Below are 23554 nucleotides of genomic sequence, written 5' to 3' on the forward strand. Positions count from 1 at the left end.
TCAAGTTCACCAACACATGGTATGATGATGGCCATTAGCATGGTGAGCTTCAAAACAGGATTACAGGCAGCAATTCATTGGCAGGAAGAACTGGGGTGCTCTCAAAAGGCTGAGGTGTGATGATAGGGAAGTGAAAGGAGGGGACAATTTATTCCAACAACACCCAAGTTGTTTCCATTGAAACTGCTAACATGGGAGGGTCTAGCTTGGTGCTATCAGAGCTGCGTTCCCCTCACCCATGAGCTCACAATGATGGGAACATATCTTGCTCCAGCAAATGAATAATCAACTCACTTTAAGATGGATTATCCCTTTGCAGTAATGTCAGTTACACGAGGAGAGGAGCCCTAGAGGGCAAAGTTTGCCCATGAGTCAAAGGTCTCCCACACCTGTTCTAATGGCTCAATGAAGGAAAAAGATTGCACTCACAATGCAGACTGGTCAATACAGTAGCTGGTCAATACAGTGACCACAGCATGCCTAGCAAGTGTATATATGCAAGCTCCAGGTAACTTTTCATTCTAAAAGGGTCTTCTCTTGCAAATTATCCACACTGCAGCCTTCCACCGGTATGTTCTTTTTGCTGAAGAGAGGTCATCTGTGCAGCTGTCCGTGCAACTGGATATATTTTTAAAATGATTATTTTAGGGCAGCCAATCCAAGAACTGCAATCCTGCTCCTCTAAGCCTCCCGAACCTTCTAGCAGCAACACCAAAGTACTTTAAGATAGCATTGAAATGCTTACCAACAGTTTTCTTTTCCCCTATTATTACAGGGTTGTATTTGATAGCTGAGTATAAGGCTTCAGTCATTGGAATAAGGAGAGAAGCAATTTTCAGTGATTTCCCCCTGAAGCTTCATGTGTTCCCCCTACATCTGATCTGGAGGATCCCTACCAAGCCCAAAATTGCTGCCCTAACCATTCAACTAACAGAAGTTGTAGTGTCAACCTAAGTGACACTGTGGAATATTACTTTTAATAGCAAACCTGCTTTTTAAAAAAGCAATAAAGCATCACAATAATATGAGACACATGGGCATGAGCAGTTATGAAAGCAGTAAAGTTACAACTAGGTAACCATTCTGTCTTCAATATTTTGTGTTTTGTCTTAAAAAGTATTACACATGTAGAACCTAACTTGTGCCTAGACTAAGGATCTGGCTTGGCTGAAATCTCTTCAACAGCCTAAGATATAAAGTAAGTGAGTGGAACACTGCCATAGATTAGGAGCAACATCTGACCTCTAAGTGCTGCAAGGTACTACTGGCACAACTTAAACAGAGAGATAAGCACAGCCTCAGATACTTTCCACATTTTATTTACATTTGAAGACTAATTTTATTCTCAATCACATATCCATACACCTATTTTCCTTTTTTGTTTTGCTTCACTAAAACTTAAATGCATGGTTTATTAGAACAAAGACTGTAAACAAATATTTGCAATGTCCATTACATGTAACACACAGGAGCCGCTTAAAAGAAAATCATTTCCCCATTTTATAAATACAAGTATCAAAACAATCCTGACCGTATTCTGTGACACTACTAGCAGTCAGCACCCACACCTTTGCAAAAATTAAACAAGTTGAGCAATGGTATTTGCAGTACCTGCTACTGAAACAATTTTATCTGCAGCTCTTTTACTAAAGCAAGATGGATAAAGCATGCCATTTGTATTTTTTCTTCTTGAGAAAAAGTTTTCTGAAACATTATTCCACAGCAACCTGACACTTCCTGTCATGCTTTCGTCTTGAAACACCGGAGCTCCAATTTTAGGCTACTTCAGGTTTATGCTTAAAATTATAGTGCCTTGGTAAAGAGGAAAAATAATTGTGCTGCCTTTTTTTTTTCTCTGATTGTGCCTGAAAACATATGGGGCATACATATACATATATATATTCTTTCAAATGTCCAGATCACGTACACCAGCAGAAACTCTTAATGTGTGGGTGGTTTGCATTGTGAGATTGAATCAAGACATTAAACATAAGTAGAAGTTGTTTAAGACAAGTTTGGGATTCAGCTAAAATTAATTGTTATACGTTTGTCCTTCTGGAGGTTGTGGAAGCTTCATATTTTCTTTGGACATCATTAGACGCCTTAGCTCTTGAAGTACAACTTTAATGCTATAAGAATTTTGCCATTTTGCTAACACTGGTATGCTTCGTGCATCCACCTGTAAGGAAAGAAAGTGTACATTTAAGTAAGGCACATAAAATAACCAATTCCATAACTGTGGTAGCATGCTTGCATTGAGTTTTCAGACAACCTAAACACCAGCCACCTGCTCTTATGGTCTGGTGCTAACACTAGCTGCACTAGTACAGAAGTGGTAGGATTGAGGCCTTAATTATCACTGTGACTCATCATAAACCGCTATGGATACAAAAGTCAAGGATGAGAATTTGTGGCTCCTTTTGAAGATTTTTTAATTTTTATAGCTATTCAGGGAAAGTTTTCAAAACATATGGCATCTCCTGCTAAACAGTTCAAGAGGAGGAAGGCAGGTGAAAATAATGTTTTGTCATATCTCATGGATAGGTTAGTAAAAACTGACCATTTTAGCTTAGCAACATATTCAACAGAAACATGTAAATGTCAGCATGCATCAACTAATTAATTATTGGATAGTGCAACCTCTCTATTAATTCATCCTTAAAAAAACAGGCCAACTATTCTGTCTCTTATGAATAATTTGAGTTTGGATAAAATTCAAGGAACTTAGAATAGACACTTGCAGCTGTTGGAATATAAAACAGAAACTATTGCGATGAACCAGCAAGGTAACAAAGAATACTGTTTCTTTAATAAGTAAAGAATGCATGAACCCCTAAAGGCAATGAAAAAAAGCAACCCGAGAAAATGTGTTTATAGGTCTGGGATATACAACAGTCAAGATATCACAGTACTTCCATAATGAATTTTTACATTGTAGGACATTCTATAGAGGGTCTGTATTGAGGGTGGCTAGCCACTGGCCACCAAGTAAATTTCTGCCGCTGTTCCCCACACTGCCAAGTCCCTAATTAAAAATAAAAATAAATGTGACAAGGGGCTGCGGAGGATGGGTAAACCTCTCTGCCCACCCCAGCAGTCTCACAGTAATCTCAATCATCTGATGAGCAGGGAAGGGGCAAGAGAGCCCTTTCTCAATCAGATGGCACAAATCAGACCCACAGGAGCAGTGGGCCCTGTACATTTGTGCATGCATGTGTGAGTGTGAGCAGCCACACCACCTGCTGACATTCAGCCTCCAGAGTGTTGGCCAAGAACAAATGTAGACCTTGAATGACACACAAACCCCAAAAAATGTTAGCCACCCCTGATCTATACAGAATATTTTAGAGCTAGGTCACAGTTCTTCCTAACAAAATTCCAATATAACTTTAAGTTTGTTTGGGATTCATCAGTTCAGTTTTTACCTGACTGTTCACTCACAAATCAGCAACCTACTTGCAAGTCTACAGCTCCCATTTAATGGATGTTCAGTCCATTACACTGAAATCAATGGCCTACTCAACTGGGGGAGAAACCAACACAACTGATACAGAGCAAGCACAGACAACAGATGTGCTGTTGCTTTAAATTTATTCCTGTACTTGACTGAGAGAGACTCAAAGAGTCATTTTCACTGGGCAACTTCTGCAGCTTTAGTTGGATTGATCATAATAGAAAAACGGGAGCTAAAAGGACTAAGTTTGTAAAATTTAATTATTTAACATGACAGCAAAGGCAAACTATAACTGATGAATAGATTTCCTTTAATTTGCAGTACTCCAAATTATGGCTCCAATTGTAAAATTATAATATATGGACCCAAGGGCATGCCAAACATTACACATTTCCTAGATGAATCTCCTACAGAGAGAAAGAGATTTGTGGCTTTGGCACGTTCCTATACACAAAATGTTTACAGTCACAATTTTTAAAAATTGCTTTCCATTCCTTTAACTATTTCACACCACATAAAATTGATTAAGCCTCTTGTTTTTACTGTGACCTTATAACTTTGGTATGGATCCAGACTTGGTCAGAATAAACCCCACTGAAATCAATGGGGCAAACTAATCATGACAAACTTAAGTTTCACTAATTTCAATGGGTCTGCCCTAAAAATGACTAAATGTGGATGCAACCCCTTGTCCATAGGTACCACCAACACATAATATGACAGCACAATTTACAAATTAATGTGTTAATTGAGGGCATATAAGAGCAGATGAACATACAACTTTGGGAGATTAAAAAAGAAACAGAATCCTTAACAGCTTTTCTGCAAAAAATAAACTGGCTTGATCATCTTGCATTCCATCTTACCATTCCATTGGAATTATTTATTCCATTCATATTAATTTTAGTTACGAATCTAACTGTTGGAGGTGCTTCTGGATATTTAGGCCCACACTCTACTTTCAAGCTGTATATTCTGTTTTCATAATTTGTCTAGTAAACAGAGGAGGGGGAAAAAAGAATTAATCATACTGAAAGCTAATATGCATTCCAAATAACAATATTGAAACCAAGTCAGTCATCCCCATCTCAAGGATCGTGTGCAGAGCTGTTTCAAAATTGGTAAGATTCTGCTGACCAGCTGTTTGGCAGGAAAGAGGGGTAGCAGGTGAATTCAGCTTCCTGCTCTTTCCTAACAGCTGACTGGTGAAATTTTAATATTTTTTGAAGGGCTCCATGCATGCAGACTAGCTGAAGAACATGGCTTGTATATATCCCCAGTTTTCCAGCCATCTAGAGATACGTACATAACACTAGCAGGATTGGGACAAATAATAATACTAAAGCAACAAAGGAGGTTCAGCTTAACTAAGGCTTAGCAAGAAGAAACTGGTGTTATCATTTCATTTCCCCCTTCACCTGGTAACCATTATTTCAGGTTTCTTGCCCAAAGATTTTTATAAAATGAAAAACCCAGATGTATCTTCCCCTTAATACTCACAAAACAGCCAACCTCAATGCCACCATCATTCAAAGGATCCGTTTTTAATAGAGAAACTGTGAGAAATATATACATGTAAACGCAGAAGAAAGGTGGCAGAAGGCAGCCAATAACCTCAAACAGAACTTTGCAACAAACCAAAATTGAGAAGAAGGAAGCGACAGAACTTAGGACAGGCTTCTGCATCTAATAATACCCTGCTTGAATGTAGTTGCTGAGAGAAAGAGGAAGGTAATCACGCTGGCTTTCCGAACTGAACTGTGCTTGAGTAAAGAAGCCCAATACCCAGAATAGTGGAAAGACCTTCCAAAAAACATCACCCGTGCAATTAAAAAGCTTCTTCCCTTACACATATGAGAAACTATCTCCTCCTACTTTCCACATGTGTTGCAGTAGCCTTGTGGATCCTGGGCCTGTATATACATACCTAGTTCACAACGACCCCACTCAAGGCATCTCCCTGATCTGAAATACAATGTTGGTTCCTTCACAACACCTGTCAGCCCTAAAAACAATATTTAACTCTTTTATTATTTCACTGAGTAAAGTGGCTTATCATTAAAATTAAAATTACGTTCTAGTTTATTAGTTACTGAATTGTGTACTATATGGCATTGTCAAAACTACCTTATGACTCATTCGGATCTCAGTGTGGATGAAGTACTCAAATTACTGAACACTCCAAACAAATATGCATATCAAATTAATCTGGGGAAATTGTGACCAGGGGTCACTCTAGTAATCAGACAGCGCAATTTCATCTTGATTGCTTAAAAACTGAAACAAGCAGCAGCAGCAACAGCAGCAGCAGCAGCAGCAGCGAAATGGAAGTGTGAGAGGATGCAGGAGGAATGGAAGAATGAGGAAGTCCTGCTGGGCAAGCATTCCACACACAGACAGGCACAACTGGGTATAATTCATAAATGGTAATTTTGTTGTGGGTTCTATTATGGTTGCATTTGAATTTTTATAGGTCACCTTGAAGGCTTCGCAGTAGGAAGGAGACACAGAACTGTTTTAAATGAAACTGCATATAGGTTTTTTTGACCGGGGGGGGGGGGGGAGAGACAATATAGATTTGAGAATTCCCTTCATGAATGTTCTACATTGGGGTGGAGAACCTCTCTCTCCATGAAGGCCACATTCTCTCATGGGCAACCTTGGGAGGCAGGCAACTTGTCAGTGGTGCATGCAGCCAGAGGCAAAACTGAGTGGGAATGTAGGCAAACATCAGCCGAGCAGTGGCTCTGACTCGTTACCCCTTTTAGTAGATTATATTTCAGCCATGCAAAAGTCAGCTTTCTACACACCCAAACACCTACCTCTATCCAGGCAAGCCAGAGCCATTATCACAATTCAAACATACATCCCGCCCCCCCCGGCAACAGCACTTGAGAAGCACACAAGACGTGTTGGTGAGGGATGTGGACGAGGGAGGGTTCCAAGGTCCAGAGAGTCTTGGAGGGCCTGAGATTCACTACCGCTGCTCAAAAACCTATTGGGCTCAGTGACCATCCAAACTAACTAAATTAAAATCTTTCCCTATCCCATAGATGCAGTATTCCTACATCTTCAGAGAAGACAGAAGCTGCCCACAGCATTTTAGTATATAATTTTTCATCACTTACCCAGACTGCTTCTTACCATTTAGCTAGATTTAGCCTGAGTTCCAGGAATATTTACTATTCCTTCCACAACACTCACCAGAACACTCTCAAATCCTATCATTGCTGGGATCCCCTGTTCTCAGAAAAGACAGATTTGCCTAAGCTTTGGCTACTGTGTCAAAGATGTTTAAATAAGCACATTGACAGGTCAGTTTTGGGGGAACAGAACTAGAATTGCCTTGCCCTAGCTGCTCTCAGTCTCTACATATAAATAATTAATGCAACTACAGTAAAATGGGATCAAAACAAATTCAAATTGATACGAACTTTAGGACATTCAGTATGTGTGATGCTGAAGCAGAAACAATGATTGATGCTGCTCCACAACAATGCTGCTAATTTTATGAATGATCTTCAAAACTAAAATAAAAGGAAACCAGTCATAATATTAATACCAAATCCTCTCTATCTTTGGTCAGAATTTACTCTTGGCTTGTAGCAGCTTCCTCCAAATTTGCAGTTCACCATGACCTCTTCCTACTACTATTCCCATGATTTCTTGTATTTTACTCCTTGGGTATGTTCTGCCCTGCCCTGTGCTACCTAGAAACACACATATGCACTGAAAACTATATGAGGGTGAGGGGAGAAGAGTTCACTCCAATTCCCCAGGAATTGAAGAAAATGAAGTGCAAGTGCCAGAAGATAAGAACATCCTAAGGAGAAACACAAGTGAAGAAGCCCTCTGTTTGCAAAACTGACAGAGTAATAAAAAATAAAAAGACACACATTTGGCCAAAGTATAATGCAGGTTGAATCTACAAGAGAAAGCTCAGCATCTAGCTGTCTGAAAATTGTGGCAGATCATACAATTTTATGTGTAACTGTGCGAAGTCTGGAGATTAAGTTTTTCTAACCCTATTCTTTGCTATCCAGAAAACTAGAATCACGGAAGCCAGTAAAACAAGTTACTGCAGGCATAACCCTATTTTCAAGGCTACCATTCATACCAAATGGCTGAACCAGTCAGGTAATCTAACCCGTTTTCTTACTAAAGGCACCTGGGTGGGCTACCCAAAGCCAACTTCCGTCTTACCACCAGTGGTAGATCCAAAAAACCACTGTCTCCACCATGGCTCACTAACCAAAAACCTCATCCAGTGCAGCGTCTAGCTGAGCTGGCTTAGCAACAGGCATTGTGTTTATTTTAATGAACTGAATAGAATGCAATACTATGAATCATAGGGGTGTGGAGAGTCTGTGTATGAACTTAACAGTGCTTAGCTTATTTTTTAGCTGCTATTTATAGATTATAAATGACGTATTGATTTGTTAATCATATGACTTTTGCTGTAATTGTGCTGTTTACCTTATTTTTTAGTTGCTGCTTTGTTAATAGTGTTTTATAGACTGTAATGGTATATTGGTTTGTTAATTATTTTATATTATTTATGCTGTACTACTGTTGTTCTATTATGCTCTATTATGTTATTGATATTTCTTGTTTGTAAGCCGCTTTGTGATTCATTTGAATGTAAAGCGGCAACGAAATATAGTGGTGCCCCGCAAGACGAATGCCTCGCAAGACGGAAAACCCACCAGACGAAAGGGTTTTCTGTTTCTGAGCTGCTTCGCAAGACGATTTTCCCTATGGGCTTGCTTCGCAAGACGAAAACGTCTTGCGAGTCTTGCGGTTTTTTCCCCGCTCCCCCCCCCCTTTTTCAAAGCCGCTAAGCCGCTAATAGCCTTTTAGCAGCTTAGCCACTAATCCTTTAATAGCCGCTAAGCCGCTAATAGCGCTAATCCGCTTAGCCGCTAATAGGGTTGCTTCGCAAGACGAAAAAACCGCTAGACGAAGAGAATCGCGGAACGGATTCTTTTCGTCTTGCGAGGCACCACTGTACAATCAATCTTAACTTTGCCTATGGGCAGAAAACAATTACATTTCTGCCCAAATCCTGGATGCCCAGAATACTCCTATTATATTATATTATAGCAATATGTCAGCCATACAATATGCACATACCTGATTTTCAAAGACTAATTGTGTCTGGGGTAATGCAAGGGTAGGTGCTGCCTTTGGAGTGCCTGGCAAGAGGAGCCAAGCCAAAGAACCACAGTATCCTGAAGTGATCCAGATGTTGCTGCTACTACAACCTTCTCAAGCCAAGGTTCAAAGGGAAAGCCAGAGCAGATTGTTGGTTTATGGAAGGGGTGGAGAGAAGGTAGACCAGGCTTTACTGGTGGATCTCTAGCTAATTTGCAATAGATTGGCAAAGGCTTCTGCCTCCTAACAGCATAAAATAAAATAAAAATACTTTTCCCACCTACAGTAGGCTGCTGAAATCTAATCAGGCATGGACTTGTGTTAAAAACTGAGCTCAGTTCAGTTCCAGTACTGAAAACAAATTTGAAAGGTTCAGAATGTCATTAGGGCATACTGGGTTCTTTATTAATGGCTGAATCTCTTTCACACTAAGCTGTTGGGAGTAGATCCTGGGGTTATAATACAAAACAAATGAGATGTGACTAGCATGATACCAGGCTCTGCTGCCAACATGCAGGTCTTAAAGGGAAAGGAGGGGAAGGCAACAGAACTCTGTGTAAACTATATAGGCATGTCAATTGTCCCCATCCACATCAGGTTACTTTGTTTGTTATGCCTGCACACACAAGCACACATAAAACTAAAGGAAGGGAGAATATTTGGTGCCATAAGCTAACAGGCACACACTGAAGTGGTATATTATAAGTTAAAAACCAAAACAGAACATTTCATGTTGCTAAAGGTCCAAACTGTTTCTTGGTAGAGCTGAAATTGTTGTTTAATGAGGGATAGCTAATATCATCAATGTGTTGTTTGAATGCACACAACAGAAATATGCATCTGTGCTGGGCCACAATTGCATACTACTGAATATGCATTTGGAACACTTCAACTTGAGCAGAAGTCACCATGAGACACTGTCATCTGAATACAGATTTGATAGCATTCAATAAAATGTAAAAAATTACCATTGTCCTTAATGTTACAATTATGTGGCCCCCCATATTGACCTGGGCCTTTAAGAAACCATTCCACGCCTTTCTACGATTGTTACTAATTGTGAAAAAGCAAAGTTAGCTATAGGGCTAACTTCTGTTATAGCTTATAAGATTCCTAATTGAATTATGATATTCATCCATCTTTGGGCTGAATCCAATTAAGTTATACAGTACTCAGAATAATCCCCTGAAATTGATGAGTCTACTCTTTGACTTAGTTGATTCACCCCATAGCTAACAACCATGCATTGCAAATGTCTGAAAAGTTCCGCTAAATGAAGATTTAACTTATAGTACTGACCCTTGGTGGCCCAATAATCATGCCCGTCCACCTTGTAAGTGTCATGTCTTCGTCATCTTCGAGGCCCCAGCTTACTGTACCATCTCCTACTCCTTTCTGACCTTCTTCAAGTTCTTCCAACAAGCGAAAATTACGAGGGACTTTAACTATTTGAAAAAAGTAAAGCAATGTAAATAGCAATGTTCAAAATCACAGCTGATCTCTTGTCACGCCTTAGCATGAAGGCCTGGCTGAGCCAACAAAAAAATCCACACCTGAGAATTTATGTGTATAACACATTTTACTAGTATACATATTGAATTGCAATCAATGTGAAAAACAAACTTATTTCCACTTATGAAGTATCATACAATTTGGAATCTTAAATTCCTCAGCAACATCAAATTTGCAGATTTGATTTTCTTATGAGTCTTTTTTTTTAAGTGACAGTCTAAATTAAATTATCAAATTTCATATCTGGAAGTCATATACAGCCATAATTTTCACCATTTAGTTCATCAATTTTCTGCTTCAAAAAGTAAGTTTTAATATATGACAGTTACCTCAGCATCACAACAGTAAGCACTACTCAGTCATTACTTCTCTGTGGAATACTGGTTACATTCAGATAATCCTTTATCAGTTTAAGATGAAATAAGCGGCTCTTATTTTTAGCTGTAAGTCATCTTGAGTACCATTAGAGGAAAAGGTGGGATATAAATAAATATATAATAATTATTATAGTAGTAATAAATATGAGTCTTTGCCCAAACACTCAGCTTATTTGCTCCTCCCTCTGCAGCATAAGCAAACCCAAAAAATTATGATCACCAGATTTGAAACAAGCTAGAATATTAAACCATACTTTAAGTGGGTTAACTGTCTTAGCTTGTTCCAAAGCTCGTAAGCCTAGTTTCCGGGGGCACTATGGTTCATTAGGTGCTTCCTGGTTTGATTGCTTACATTGCAAACGGATGAACAAAGGGGCTCAGTGCATGGGGTACAGGCTTGTTTGTTTAGCACTTAATCCTGCTTTTCACTATTGTCTCACAACAATTTACAGAAAATCAATGATATTGTTCATTATATTTTATTATAAAGCCAATATCATCATCTGAACTGGTCCTAGTCACACATACTGCATATTAAATAAGAATATTGTGCACACAAATTCTAATTGAGATGAACTTCAGAACTAGAAGGCATTTAAGAAATATTGCTCTTTGCAATCGTCTAACTAAACAACAGTTCAGAGTAGAAATCAGTTACTTCCCATTTCGTAATAAAAATAAGAATACAGGAAAGCATTCATTTCTCGCGGAGGACTGGTTGTATGAAAAGGATTAGAGAGGCAAATTCACAATACACCATTTTCCTACAAATAAAAGGATGCATTTCAAAATATGATCCAAATCCACAAACTGTACTGGCAGCTCAAATGACTGTATCAGGTTACTAAAGCAGGTTTGTACATATCTGATCCCTTGCATAGGTCAAACAATTATGCAAGCATGCAATGCCTGCCCTAAGTTGCTTTGACCACAAGCATGCTCAGGTGGCTATTTTGGGAGAGAAAAGTGCTAAGGGATTTTAACAGATAATATCTTCAAGACTTCTAAATACCAAAGATGCTGGAGATCTAAATGTGTATTCATTATGCTGAAATACAGCAATGGGAGATAATGAGTTGACCTATGCCATACTGTGATATCACACAACCTGTAAAGGAATACACTGTAGATTCCAATAAAGTGGTTGCCTTTTATAATTACAAAAAAACAGAGCAGGAAATCCTAACCATGGGAAGGTTATCACCATTATTGGCCATTTTTCATTCTTAGAGTACAAGCTTCCCCACCGCACTCTGCTTCAAGCAGGACTACAAATATATTTGGCTTTAAAAGAAAAGGGGAAGTTAAATAAACCAGGATTTGCCCCACTATAAGCAAAGCAGTAATTCCCTATGCACTCACTCCAGGACATATGACTAAAATCAGCTTGAGCATACACACAACCAAAAGCATGCTTTACACTAGCCAATAAGCAGTTTCCCCTTACACACCAAAAGATCTCCTTTCCATAAGTGCCCTGCTATAGTTTCCAGCTAAGATTAAGAATGCCCAATGGTTGCCATGGAAAACAGTTTTTGAATTAGAACCCCTCACAATACAGCAATGTATTGCAGACTAAATTTTAAAATTGCTCACATGCTGTAGCTGCTCACTACCTTTGTTTGTATATAACCATATCACCATTACCAAACGGTGAACATTTGGATAATACACAAAACATTTGTATGTATTGCTGTGCAGCCACAGATTCACATTCTGTACAGTGTTATTGTACAAAGAAGAACAGATATTTCTAAACATGCAAAACTATATTTAGCATCTGATAAAGGCCAGAACCATTTCTTTCTGCATGATTAGCTACATGCTCAGTTGACTACAAAAATACCCCCCTTTTGGACCAATAATTATCTCCCCTAACTGCAGCATTAAATATTATATCCATGTGCATAATGAAAACATGGAATTATAGAGTGGAAGGTAACCCAAGGGTAATCCTGCAATGCAGGAATCTCAACTAAAGCATCCATGACAGGTGGCCATACAACTTTTGCTCAAAAACTTCCAAGGAAGGGGAGTATACCACCTTTCAAGGTAGTCTGTTGTACTGTCAAAAAGCTCTTACTGTCAGAAAGTTCTTCTTGGTGTTTTGTCAGAATCCCTCTTCTTGTAACTTGATGCCATTGGTTCAGGTCCTACCCTCCAGAGCAGGAGAAAACAAGTTTGCCCCCATCTTCCATGTGGTATCCCTTTCAATATGTGAAGATGCCTATCATCTCTCCTCTCAGTCTCCTCTTTTCCAGGCTAAACATACCCAACTCCCTCAACCATTCCTCATATGGCTTAGTTTCCAGACCTGTGGTAATCTTGGTTGCCCTACTTTGTCCACCTACCAGTTTGTCAATATCCTTCTTAAATCTGGCACCCAGAACTGGCCATGGTATTCTAGGTGTGGTCTGACCAAGGCAAAATAGTGTGGTATTGTGACTTCCCTTGATCTGGCCACTATACTTCTTTTGCTGCTGCATCACACTGTGGACTCCTATTAAATTTGTCATCTATTTCACATGCACTACTGGCAAGCCAGGAGTCCCCTATCTTATATTTGTGCAGCTGGTTCTTGCTGCCTAATTGTAGAACATAGCATTTGTCCCTGTTGAAATTCATTTTGTTAGTTTTGGCCCAGTTCTCTAGTCTGTTAAGATTATCTTGAGTCCTGATTCTGTCTTCTGCGGCTACCCATCCCAGTTTGGTGTCATCTACAAATTTGATGAGCATCCCCTCAATTCTTTCATCCAAGTCATTTATAAAGACACTGAACAACGCTGCTGCATCCCACTTTTCACTTTTTCCCCAAGATGAGGAACTATTTGGGTTCACTCAGTCAACCAGCTACAAATCCACCTAACAGTCACCCAATCCAGTCCACAATCCACCAACTTCCCTGCAAGAATATTATGGGACACTATGTCAAAAGCCTTACTGAAAACAAGATACACTATGCCCCCAGCATTCTCATGATCAACCACACTTTTAACTCTTGTCAAAAAAAATAAAATGAGATTTCTCTGGCATGACTTGTTTATAGAAACCCATGCAAAGTCTTAGTAATCAAAGCACTATTTCTTAAATTCTCACAGACCAACCCTTTACTGCTATCTATATACCAGGTCTTCTTTTCTCACATTTTTGAAGATGGGAAGAATCTGCAGAGACCTCATCTGTTCTACAAAAAATTCTCAATTATTACAGGCAGAGACTTGGAGATCACATCTGCAAGCTCTTTTAGTAGCCTTGAGTGCAGCCCATCAAGCACTGGAGATTTGAATTCATTTAGTAACTAAGTGTTCCCTTGCCACTCTTTTCCTATCTTGGGCTGCAGCTCCCTCCTTGCATTGTTTATTCTGTTATCACCGGGTTGGTCACTGCTTTCCTTTTGGGTGAAGACAGAGGCAAAGCAGGTGTTAAGCAATTCTGCCTTCTCTCTGTGACCCAATAGCATTTCTCCATCTTCTCCACGCATAGGACCTATAGTTGCTTGTTCTCCCTTTTGCTTCGAAAATGTGACAATAAAGATTTAGTAAATTAAAATAATAACCCCAAATTAGTGGATTTTCTGTGCTGAGTGTTATCTTTGAAAGGAACTTTTCCTTGCCCAGAGGCAGATTCATAATGAGTGTATGAAATGAACTCTCATTAGCTGTTTACATTTGCTGCAGAAGCTTACGGTTCCCTTAAGAGAACACAGCTTGGAAACTGTTTTTGTATGAAGTTTGATGGGAACTATGCAAGGCAGCTTATGGTTAATGGACAAATTAAGAAAGGCATATCAGTGATGCCCAGAGATTATCCTACAACACCCTACTTTTCATGGAAAGACATGCTGCTAAAAACAAAATTGTGGCCTGAATTGCAGCAAACTCTGGCAAAATTCTGAATAGTTTTGTTGTAAATAAGTTGTAAATGTTTAATGGAAAAAATAAATTATGTATGTATCAGTTTATGTTTTGTATTTCATCAGTAAAAAATAACTGAAAGGAGTTGCTATTTAAAATACTGTGGATGTATTGTTGACTGCATTTATTAAACGAGTAAAAACAGCCAGGCAGTCATATGTCTGGACATATAAATACTGCTTATTTTGTTTTTTCTGCATTGGCACAAATACAGGTAACTGAAGATCATCATGGGATCCAATACGACATCCTATATTTTGATTGTCACTCAAGAACTTCAATGCAAAACAGCAATTATGTTCATGCTAACAATACTTTAAAATCCAGATTTCATGAGTATTGGGAAAGCACAACATATAAAGTTGAAAAAGTGAGTTGTAATATTAACCAGATCTGTGCATAGCAACCTGCTCCACACAGAGAGCCATAAGTATGTGCAATGTATTTCCCAGTAGAACTGGTTTTGATCTTTAAACCACTAAATGGTTTGGGACCGACTGTCTTAGCAGCTTGTATTCTGTGTCCCATCACAGAATATTAAGATCAAGCAAGTGTTCCTCCACTAGGTTTGAAACTCCACCCATCCCCCATCAAGCCTGACTTATGAAGCTATTTTGTGACAAATGTTAAAACAGGACTATGGGTGGGTTTGATATTATTAAGAAGTTTTAATTTTTATTAATGTATGGCTTTATTTGGCTAATTCCTATGTGGCTGTAACACAATTAAAAATAATTAGACTAATAGATATACATGTTGTGAATCTGAAAGAAAATGCCTTTTCAAGATAATTGACAATATGCACAGCTTCCAGGTTCAAATTATTTACAGTTTATTTAACACAAGGTACCAACCACAGTTACAAAAACAATCACCTATTAACGGTGTTTAAATAAAAGGCTGGAATACAGGAACACAGAGTCAAAATTATTTAAATACCCTTTCAAATTCAGTACCTATCAGTGCTGTGAAAGATCCAGGTGCAAAACATATTGCCAACGATGAAAAGGAAGATAATTACAGTTCAAGCAAGTAGACCCAGGTTATTAAAGGTTATTATTTTCAAGTAAAATTCTTTGGTAACACCATCTATGATCAACAACAGACTTCAAGGACAACATGCCATAATAATTTGACATGTTTAAATCTCAAATGAACTTTGTAACATAATCCATAGCATAAATTATGGATTTTACTTCACATTAATTTTGAATAACTGCCACCCCTCGTTCATAAGCACTACTCAGCTGCAATATTTCCACTTCACCAATAACTGCATGAACTGGAAGACTGATAAACATTTGCATTTCTACCATTTTATGAGAAGTGGGGAGAATTGAGACATAGTATTGAAAAGCTGTGGTAGGAACTAGAATAAACTGAAAGTGGGAAGAAGGGTGTGGGGAATTAGGAAAGTGAGGATGCTGAAAAGTGGGCAGTATACAAAAAAGGCAAGAAATGGGATTGGGATAAAAGGGGATGTAGGGAGGAAAAGAAACAGAAAGTCAGGAAAACGGGAACTGTACGGTCCAAGTATTAAAGGTTTTGGTTTCCCTTAGCCTACTGCCTCAGCAATACGATTAAAATAAACAGAAAGTAAATTCAATACAAAGCCTCAAAGCTCATCGCTAATTTCCTTCTGGAGTTTTGCAGGAAATACTTCGACCAGGAGTATCACAACCGGGAAAGGAGGGAAGCGTGCCAGTAACAAAAAATCATACGCAAGATTGACAACGGACCTCATCAGCAAAAAGACTAAGACAGAACTTAATTACAGGCCCCCATACACACTTAGTGTGTTTTTTGTTGAACGTATCTGTCCTACCCTCAGCAACCAGCAACGCCTGCACTTCGGAATCGGCGATATTAAAAGCCACCTAAATGCCACTGGGGTCTGCTTCGTTCTCGAAGAGAGGGGGAATATTTATCAGTATTACGTTGCGGGGGGAGGGCGGAAGAGAGACTCAAGAAACGCCACATTTCCTCTCACCCAAACCCAACCCGAGCGTGAGAAGGAGGTCCGAAGACCCCGAATTCCACCTTCCCCTGAACAAAAACCGACCCCAGGAGCGGAAAGCTGCCTCGGCCTCCCCACCTCCCGGCTGCACCGCCTGCCTCTGCCAGCCCCGCAGGCGTCTCCTCCCCGCATCCCTTGCAGCACCAAGAGGAAGACTCCGGCCCCAGCGCCAATCCCCGCGGCCTCCCCGCCCTCCTCTCCCGCCGGAACCTTGGCCCGGCTGCGCTGGCGCCGACCCCTCTCCACGGAATGAGCCGCGCCGGGGACCCGCCACCAGGGCCTCTAGGGAGAGAAGCCCCCTCCCCGGCGAAAGCCCCCCCGCCAGCCCTTCCAAGGCGCCCCCGCCTTCCTCTCAACACAGACCTGTGGATCCGGCCATCTTGTCCAAACCCCTCCCCCACCAGCCAGGAAACACACGGGCGCCGAGCACGTGACTTCTGCCTTGCGCCCTACGTCATTTCCTGGAAACTAGCCCCGCCCCGCGCTGGCGTTTGTTGCTTCTGCGCGTCGAGAGGGTGGCGGCTAAGGCGGCTGCAGTTAAGGTAAGGGAAAAGACCGACCGACTGGGGTGGGTGGAGAGGGAGGGAAGGAGGGAGGCGGCTACGCGAAGCAATTGACAGGAGAAGGGAGCCCTCCCGGGCATTTGTCGCTCTAGTGTCGGGAAGTGAGGCTGCGAAAGGGTTAATTATGGAGTTTGCGGAGGTAGCCAATGGGGTGGCCTCCAGGTGGTGGAGGACTCCAACTCCCATCAGCCCCGGCCAGTATGGCCAATAGGCAGGGACGATGGAGCTGTAGTCGAATAAAACCTTAATCTACAGTGGCTGGCTTGGTGTATTAAATGTTGGGAAACTGATATGAAAGGCACACGCAGTGATAGTTGCTCACAGTACCAGTTACCACACAGAAGCAGCTTAAGATCCAAATACTTTACTATGGCAGAAGATAAGGCTCAGTAAAACGGTTCTAGATTTAGAGTTATACAGCTTGTAGGCTTTTGCAGATGCAGATATATACAGATACATACAAGTAAAAAGTTTCTCTGTTGCTCCAAATACTGTAAACTCCAGCATTTCAACATGTAACACTGGACTAGTAACACCAGTGGACTGATGACTCACAGACTAACTGAGCTGACATATATTAATCACATATATAGTTGGAGCAATAGGCCGTTACCATAGTAACTGGCTTGGCACATCTTGCACCTGCTATTAGTTCATCCATGGAGTGATTTATGCTCATGAAGGACATTACCCCTTTTCATTTCCAGTTGCTCCAACATTAAATACTACTGTATTTAATACAATACTATTGTGTTTTATGCAAGGGAATTTATTTCCTGTTCAAAACAGAAAGACAAGGCTATAGGTTGAATTCATACCATAACTCAAGCCCTGCATGTTACCCTCCTTCCTGACTGTAGAGAACAAATGTGGAGTCTATGGCTCTTCAAATGTTGCTGGACATTACAACACCTATCAGTCCCAGCCAGCAAGACTCATGGTCAGGGATGATGGGAGTTAAATTCCAACAACATCTGGAAGGCCATATATTCCTCATCCTTCCTTCCCTGTAAAGAGTTAGAGAAATAACTTCTGTGTTTGTGTTAGCTTTCGCTGCTTTGATTTATTTATAATTGAAGGTTTTTATAATTTACATTTTGTATTGTATATTATGTTTTTAATTGTAAACTGCTAAAGGAACTCAGTTATATGGATGGAAGAGAAATGTAATTAAAAAATTGTTGTCTGAGGGTGCTTAGTCCAGTGCTGTTATTAGAGCCTGAAACAGTTTTTATCAGCTTCAGTTGATACACTAGCTGCAACCGTACCTGGATGGACCATGCTCTGGTGCACACACACATTAGACTACTGCAATGCATTATACATGGAGCTTTATTTAAAAACAGTCAGTAGATCTAAAACAGTTGATGCAAAATAGGACTACAATATTGTTTTACTGGGATTGGATGTTTTGATCATGTTAAACCTGTCAGTGCTTGGCCAGCTGAACTGGCTCTCATTTTGTTTCTGGCCCAATTTAAAGAGCTGATTTTAACCTCTTAATTCCTAACAGTTTAGGACCAGGATACTTGAAAGATTATTTTGCTCTCATATATACATGTTTGAACATTAAGATCCTCACCAGAGGCTCTGTTTGATGTGCACCGGAAATCTCTTCTGGGAGTTCCTCCAAGCCTCTTGAGCAGATGAGGGAGGGGACAGAAGGAAATTCCATTATGCAGGTGGAAGTTTTTGCGCAAATGGAACAACTTTGTTGCATACAACCCTATGTGCTGGAAAACTGGTCCTTGATACCAGAAGTAAAAGTATCAATCTTGATCCATAACAAAACATGTATACTAGGACAATGTTTTTATTAGACAAATGAAAATATCACAAAACAGCGTGCAAGCTTTCAAAGTTCTCCAGAACTACTACTCCCACATTCCATTTTAAGATTCTAATCAGATGCAGACTCCATGGCTTCGCCATCATCCTTTTTTTTTCTCTCCCTTTCTTTCGCAACCATTTGTTTTCTGACATTTTGGAAAGCCAGATAAAGGCTTTGCCCTAATAAGGATTTTGGAATTCTCCTTGATACAAGGTACTTAAACATAAGTTTTGACCTGTTTCTATCATTTCTTCTTGAGCAAGATTGCTGAACATGTGTTGGAGATCAGTTGCAGGCATTATTGGAATCTGACCACCCACGGTTCAAATATAGGACACTAAACATAAAAATATGATAAGATGAGCCTGTTGGATCAGGCCAGCATCATCTTATCACAGAGACCAGACACATTCCTGTGGGACCCAAGAACAAGAACAGGCTTCCCTCCACTGATTTCCATAAGTGAGTTCTAGTTGCATGTCCATGAATTCTAGTTTTATGAGAGGGAGAAAAACATCCACTTTCTATATGCCATCCATAATTTTATACACTTCTATCATATCACCTTTACTTGCCTTTTCTCTAAATTAAAAGGTCCCAAATGCTGCAAGCTGTTCTCATAAGGGAGTTGCTCCATCTCCTTGATATTTTTGGTTGCCCTTTTCTGAACCTTTTCCAACTCTACAATATTATTTTTGAGGTGAGGTGACCAAACTGAAACCCCCCCCCCCCAACTTTTAACAGTATTAAAACACACCAGAGAATTTTAACCAAACTTACTTTTGAATATTCTATTAAAATGCAGAAAAGACAAGCATAAATTGGAGAATGCGGGCATCGATCCCACTACCTCTCACATGCTAAGCGAGCGCTCTACCATTTGAACTAATTCCCCTCACAAGATGAGGAGTTTAACCTTTGGTGACTCATCTCTCCTTAGTGATTCATCTCCTTGGCTGGCAGATTGGGAGAAGTTCCACTGAAATTTGACCTGCACTGTTTCAGCCTGCAGACATGGGGATGCAGTTTAGACTAGAATATTACCAGTACAAACCAAGGCACATCTACTCAGAAGTAGATCTCTACTGAGTCCAATTGGACTTACTCCCCAGCAGTCTAAGTATTCTGGCGTAGTAGTGTCCAGCTTAATCAAACCTGCCTTTAACTCCAAACTAGAGTATGGAGATCAATTTTATTCTGAATTTATTTTTGACCTCATATGCCCGTTTTGCTCCTTTTTTCCTCTTAGGGTGATCCAGATGCAAAGGAGGTCAGGGCTCCTTTATTTTAAATTGTTGTATAGAAGAGGGCATTTTGACAGGGGCCGTAGGACAAGCCAAGGTGAAAAAAGCTAGACCTACCAAAGTATCTTCTGCACACAACTATGAAAGGGACCATTGCAGAGGCACCTTCTCCTGTCTCTTGTTTCCTTCCTTCCATCTAAAAAGAAAGCCAAACAAACAAACATACAAATAGTGGTGGCGGTGTCCCTTAGATTGGGCTGTGACACAAATATCCTAGGGAATCCTCATTTTAGCTTGTGCCCCCCTTCATGCAATCAATACAGAATACTGATGATGATGATGATTAAACTGCCTTTATTTTACATAGCCTGCGACAATAAACTTCCTTTGGGTGTCTCTGTAACAGTTCTGTCTCTGCCTTCTTTCTCTGGCCCGGTTTGTCTCTCTTGCCAAGGGGGGCGGGGTTAATGCCTTGTGAGGGCAGCACTCCCCGCAGATGTCCTCTCTTTCAAATAGTGCTCTCCAGATTTGGCCTGGGTTTTCAGCACACCCCTTTCTCATCTTGCCCCTTTCTCTGCTCCGTCTCTCCTTCTTTAATTGGCCTGGCTGGGGTTTTGTTGGCTGCTCTTGCACGTGGCTCTTCCAGAGATTCGATCCGTGCCTGTAACAGTATTGAAATGCTTTGAAAACTGATGTTGCTAATTCACTGCAGAAGAATAAATTATCTGCCTTCTGTCCAAGTCCAGAGACTTAAACTCCCGGAAGGACAGGATTAAAAGCACAGATGTTCAGCACCGCATTGTTTCCCTGCTGGCTTGCGCAAACTGCCGGCCAGGGAACAACTGTATGAATGTTTGCTAGACAGCTCATTTCCTGCGATGACGCACTGAAGGGTGAGCGCTGAGAGAGCTGGGAGCGAAGGGGAATTAGCTCAAATGGTAGAGCGCTCGCTTAGCATGTGAGAGGTAGCGGGATCGATGCCCGCATTCTCCAGTATTTTTTTTTGGTATATTTTTTTGGTGGATGTGGGATGCTGCTGCTAGTGGGAAGTAGGAAACAGAGGAGTAAGAAAATAAGCTGACTACCCAATGCGTAAGACAAATTAAAATATATTCAAAAATTGCAGTATGGTGTATTGAAATCCTAAAAACTGAATGCACCACACTGGGCTCTATCCAGCTACGTTATTCAGAGCAGACTCATTGAAATCAATCATGGAGCTGGAAGGGACCACCACAAGGAATCATCTGGTCCAACTCCCTGCACTGCACAAATGTGAGGTTTGAGCCCATGACCGTGAGATTAAAGAGTGTCCTGCTCTACCGACTGAGCTATTAACCTAAGTCATGATCATTCATTTAAATGGGTCTACTCTGAGTAGGACTGGTATGGGATACTATGCTTATAGTAGGTTGTGAAAGGACGATTTCAAGAAATAAGTGTTTTAGCAAAATATGCCAGTGCATAAGACCAGGCAGCTCATTTCCTGCGATGGAACTCCTAAGGGTGACGACTGCGCAGTATCAGTAGGAAGGGGAATTAGCTCAAATGGTAGAGCGCTCGCTTAGCATGCGAGAGGTAGCGGGATCGATGCCCGCATTCTCCAGGTTGTGCTCTCTTTATGTCACACGTTTATTTCCCTTCCTTATACAGATAGCTGCTGGCCAAACGAGAACCAGTCCGTTGTTGGACAGATTGCTGCTTAATAACGCGAAAACTAATGGCTTAGATAGAGCTGTAACGTGATCAGTATTTGTGAATGAAATGCGTAGCCAGGGTTGGGAGGGGGCGATGCTCCTCCAGCCAAAGGGAGGGAACCAGACAGGTGAGAGAGTGAAGCTGAGATGAATGGTGCAGGCTGCCCCAGTTGACTGGTGACGGATCTTTTTGGATCATCTCTTTGCTGCCGCTTATGCACCCCTTCCACTTCCTCAATCCCCTTCCAAATAGAGCTAAACCTGGGATGTTTTTACAGCTTAGAAAGTAAACTGCAGAATTTTATTTTTTTAAGGAAATCCCATTTCCTGCGGCGATTCACCATAGGCTAAGCAGCAAACATTGCACAGGGAGGGGAATTAGCTCAAATGGTAGAGCGCTCGCTTAGCATGCGAGAGGTAGCGGGATCGATGCCCGCATTCTCCAGTCAATGCTTTTTCCTTTGTTTGTTTTAACAGGAAAAATAATCAGCAACATAAAAAAATTGTTTAAAATTCCCTGGTGTGTTTTTTATTTTATTTTAAATAAAGGCTTTTTTTAATCACAGTCTGTCAAACGAAATAAACAGGGGAATTGCCCCATACAGTCGAGGGCTTGTATGTAAGAATGAAAGAGGATAGCTGGATAGAAACTCAGATGTCAATGCATGCTTTCCCCCCAAATTATTTTTCTTGGTGGGAACCTTCGGAATACGTACAGCAAGGGGCATCGCAAAGACTGTCGCTTTAGCACTTGCGCTTTTGTGACTTCCTGCCTCCAACTCTCCAGCCAGCAATGAGGGGGAGAGTGGCTTTATAGAGTGCCTGCCAATAGTTCCTCTTCAGCTTGTTCTGCAAAAATGATCCTGCCCCCATCCCTGACTCAGTAAAGACTCATGCCATAGCTGTTTCAAGAGGAGACTTTCCATTGTAGAATTTCACAATCCCCTGCGGAGGGGGAATTAGCTCAAATGGTAGAGCGCTCGCTTAGCATGCGAGAGGTAGCGGGATCGATGCCCGCATTCTCCAACTGGGTTTTTGTGCAGGCTTGCGTTTTAAATAAGAAGAAATTAATAGAGGGTTGTGGTTTTGAAGCGTTTGTGGGACACGTCTAGTAAAAAGGTTGTTCAATTACAGCGCCTCACGCAGAATGAGAAAGGAACTGGGGTATCCATTCTGCATGTTCTATTTCTTTATTTTCTGCGTTTTCAGGAACTAACCCCGTCCTTATCCCATGCATGTTTACTCAAAAGTAAGTTTTGCAAAGGTACTTACTCTCCATTATGTGTACCTACAACTGGAGGTTTATTTCCCCCCCCCCCCTCAAAAGACAGAAATAGTAGTGAAACAACTCTAAATCAATTTGCATAAAGTTAATCATTACTTACAAAGTTGTAACCACTATGATAACTTTGGTTTGGAGTAGATCCATTGAAATTAAAGAACACATGTCAGTCATTAATTTCAATATTCTGAGTAAACGTTAGTTGAATACAACCCTACTTAAGTTTGTTTGAATAGGTAACAATATAATACTGTCCCGTTGAAAATGATTCTAAGACGTGATAATAACAAATGAAACACTGTTGCATGTGTCTCTTTCAAATTATAGAGATCAGCTTCTGTGAATTGTTACAACTACATGAATGAGCCTGGAAGAGTTACAGATGGGTAGCCGTGTTGGTCTGCCATAGTCAAAACAAAAAAAATTCCTTCCAGTAGCACCTTAAAGACCAACTAAGTTAGTTCTTGGTATGAGCTTTCGTGTGCATGCACACTTCTTCAGATACACAC

The 23554-nt window shown here is 40.6% G+C and overlaps 1 protein-coding gene and 3 non-coding genes across 5 annotated transcripts; 3 read left to right on the forward strand and 1 right to left on the reverse strand.

Moving 5' to 3' along the window:
• Positions 1 to 1303: 1303 nt before the first annotated feature.
• Positions 1304 to 16935, reverse strand: UBE2V2 (ubiquitin conjugating enzyme E2 V2). 2 transcript variants are annotated; one of them, XM_028737017.2, is made up of 5 exons: positions 16792 to 16814; positions 10450 to 10572; positions 9908 to 10053; positions 4321 to 4446; positions 1304 to 2179 (listed from the first exon to the last, which is right to left on the reverse strand). In XM_028737017.2, the coding sequence occupies exons 3-5, from the start codon at positions 9950 to 9952 to the stop codon at positions 2033 to 2035; spliced, it is 318 nt and encodes a 105-aa protein (XP_028592850.1). In that variant the 5' UTR covers positions 9953 to 10053; positions 10450 to 10572; positions 16792 to 16814; the 3' UTR covers positions 1304 to 2032. The 2 variants fall into 2 exon arrangements, with proteins under 2 accessions (XP_028592850.1, XP_028592849.1); XM_028737016.2 differs by lacking the exon at positions 10450 to 10572 and having other exon boundaries at positions 16792 to 16935.
• A 4664-nt stretch (positions 16936 to 21599) lies between these two features.
• Positions 21600 to 21672, forward strand: TRNAA-AGC (transfer RNA alanine (anticodon AGC)). The gene has a single exon. It is a non-coding gene; the product is annotated as a tRNA-Ala (tRNA).
• Positions 21673 to 22135: 463 nt separating this feature from the next.
• On the forward strand, positions 22136 to 22208 carry TRNAA-AGC (transfer RNA alanine (anticodon AGC)). The gene has a single exon. It is a non-coding gene; the product is annotated as a tRNA-Ala (tRNA).
• Positions 22209 to 22716: 508 nt separating this feature from the next.
• Positions 22717 to 22789, forward strand: TRNAA-AGC (transfer RNA alanine (anticodon AGC)). Its single transcript has one exon. It is a non-coding gene; the product is annotated as a tRNA-Ala (tRNA).
• The last annotated feature ends 765 nt before the right edge of the window (positions 22790 to 23554 follow it).

The sequence above is a fragment of the Podarcis muralis genome, chromosome 8, assembly GCF_964188315.1.
Source record: "Podarcis muralis chromosome 8, rPodMur119.hap1.1, whole genome shotgun sequence".
NCBI classification, from domain to species: Eukaryota; Metazoa; Chordata; class Lepidosauria; order Squamata; family Lacertidae; genus Podarcis; species Podarcis muralis.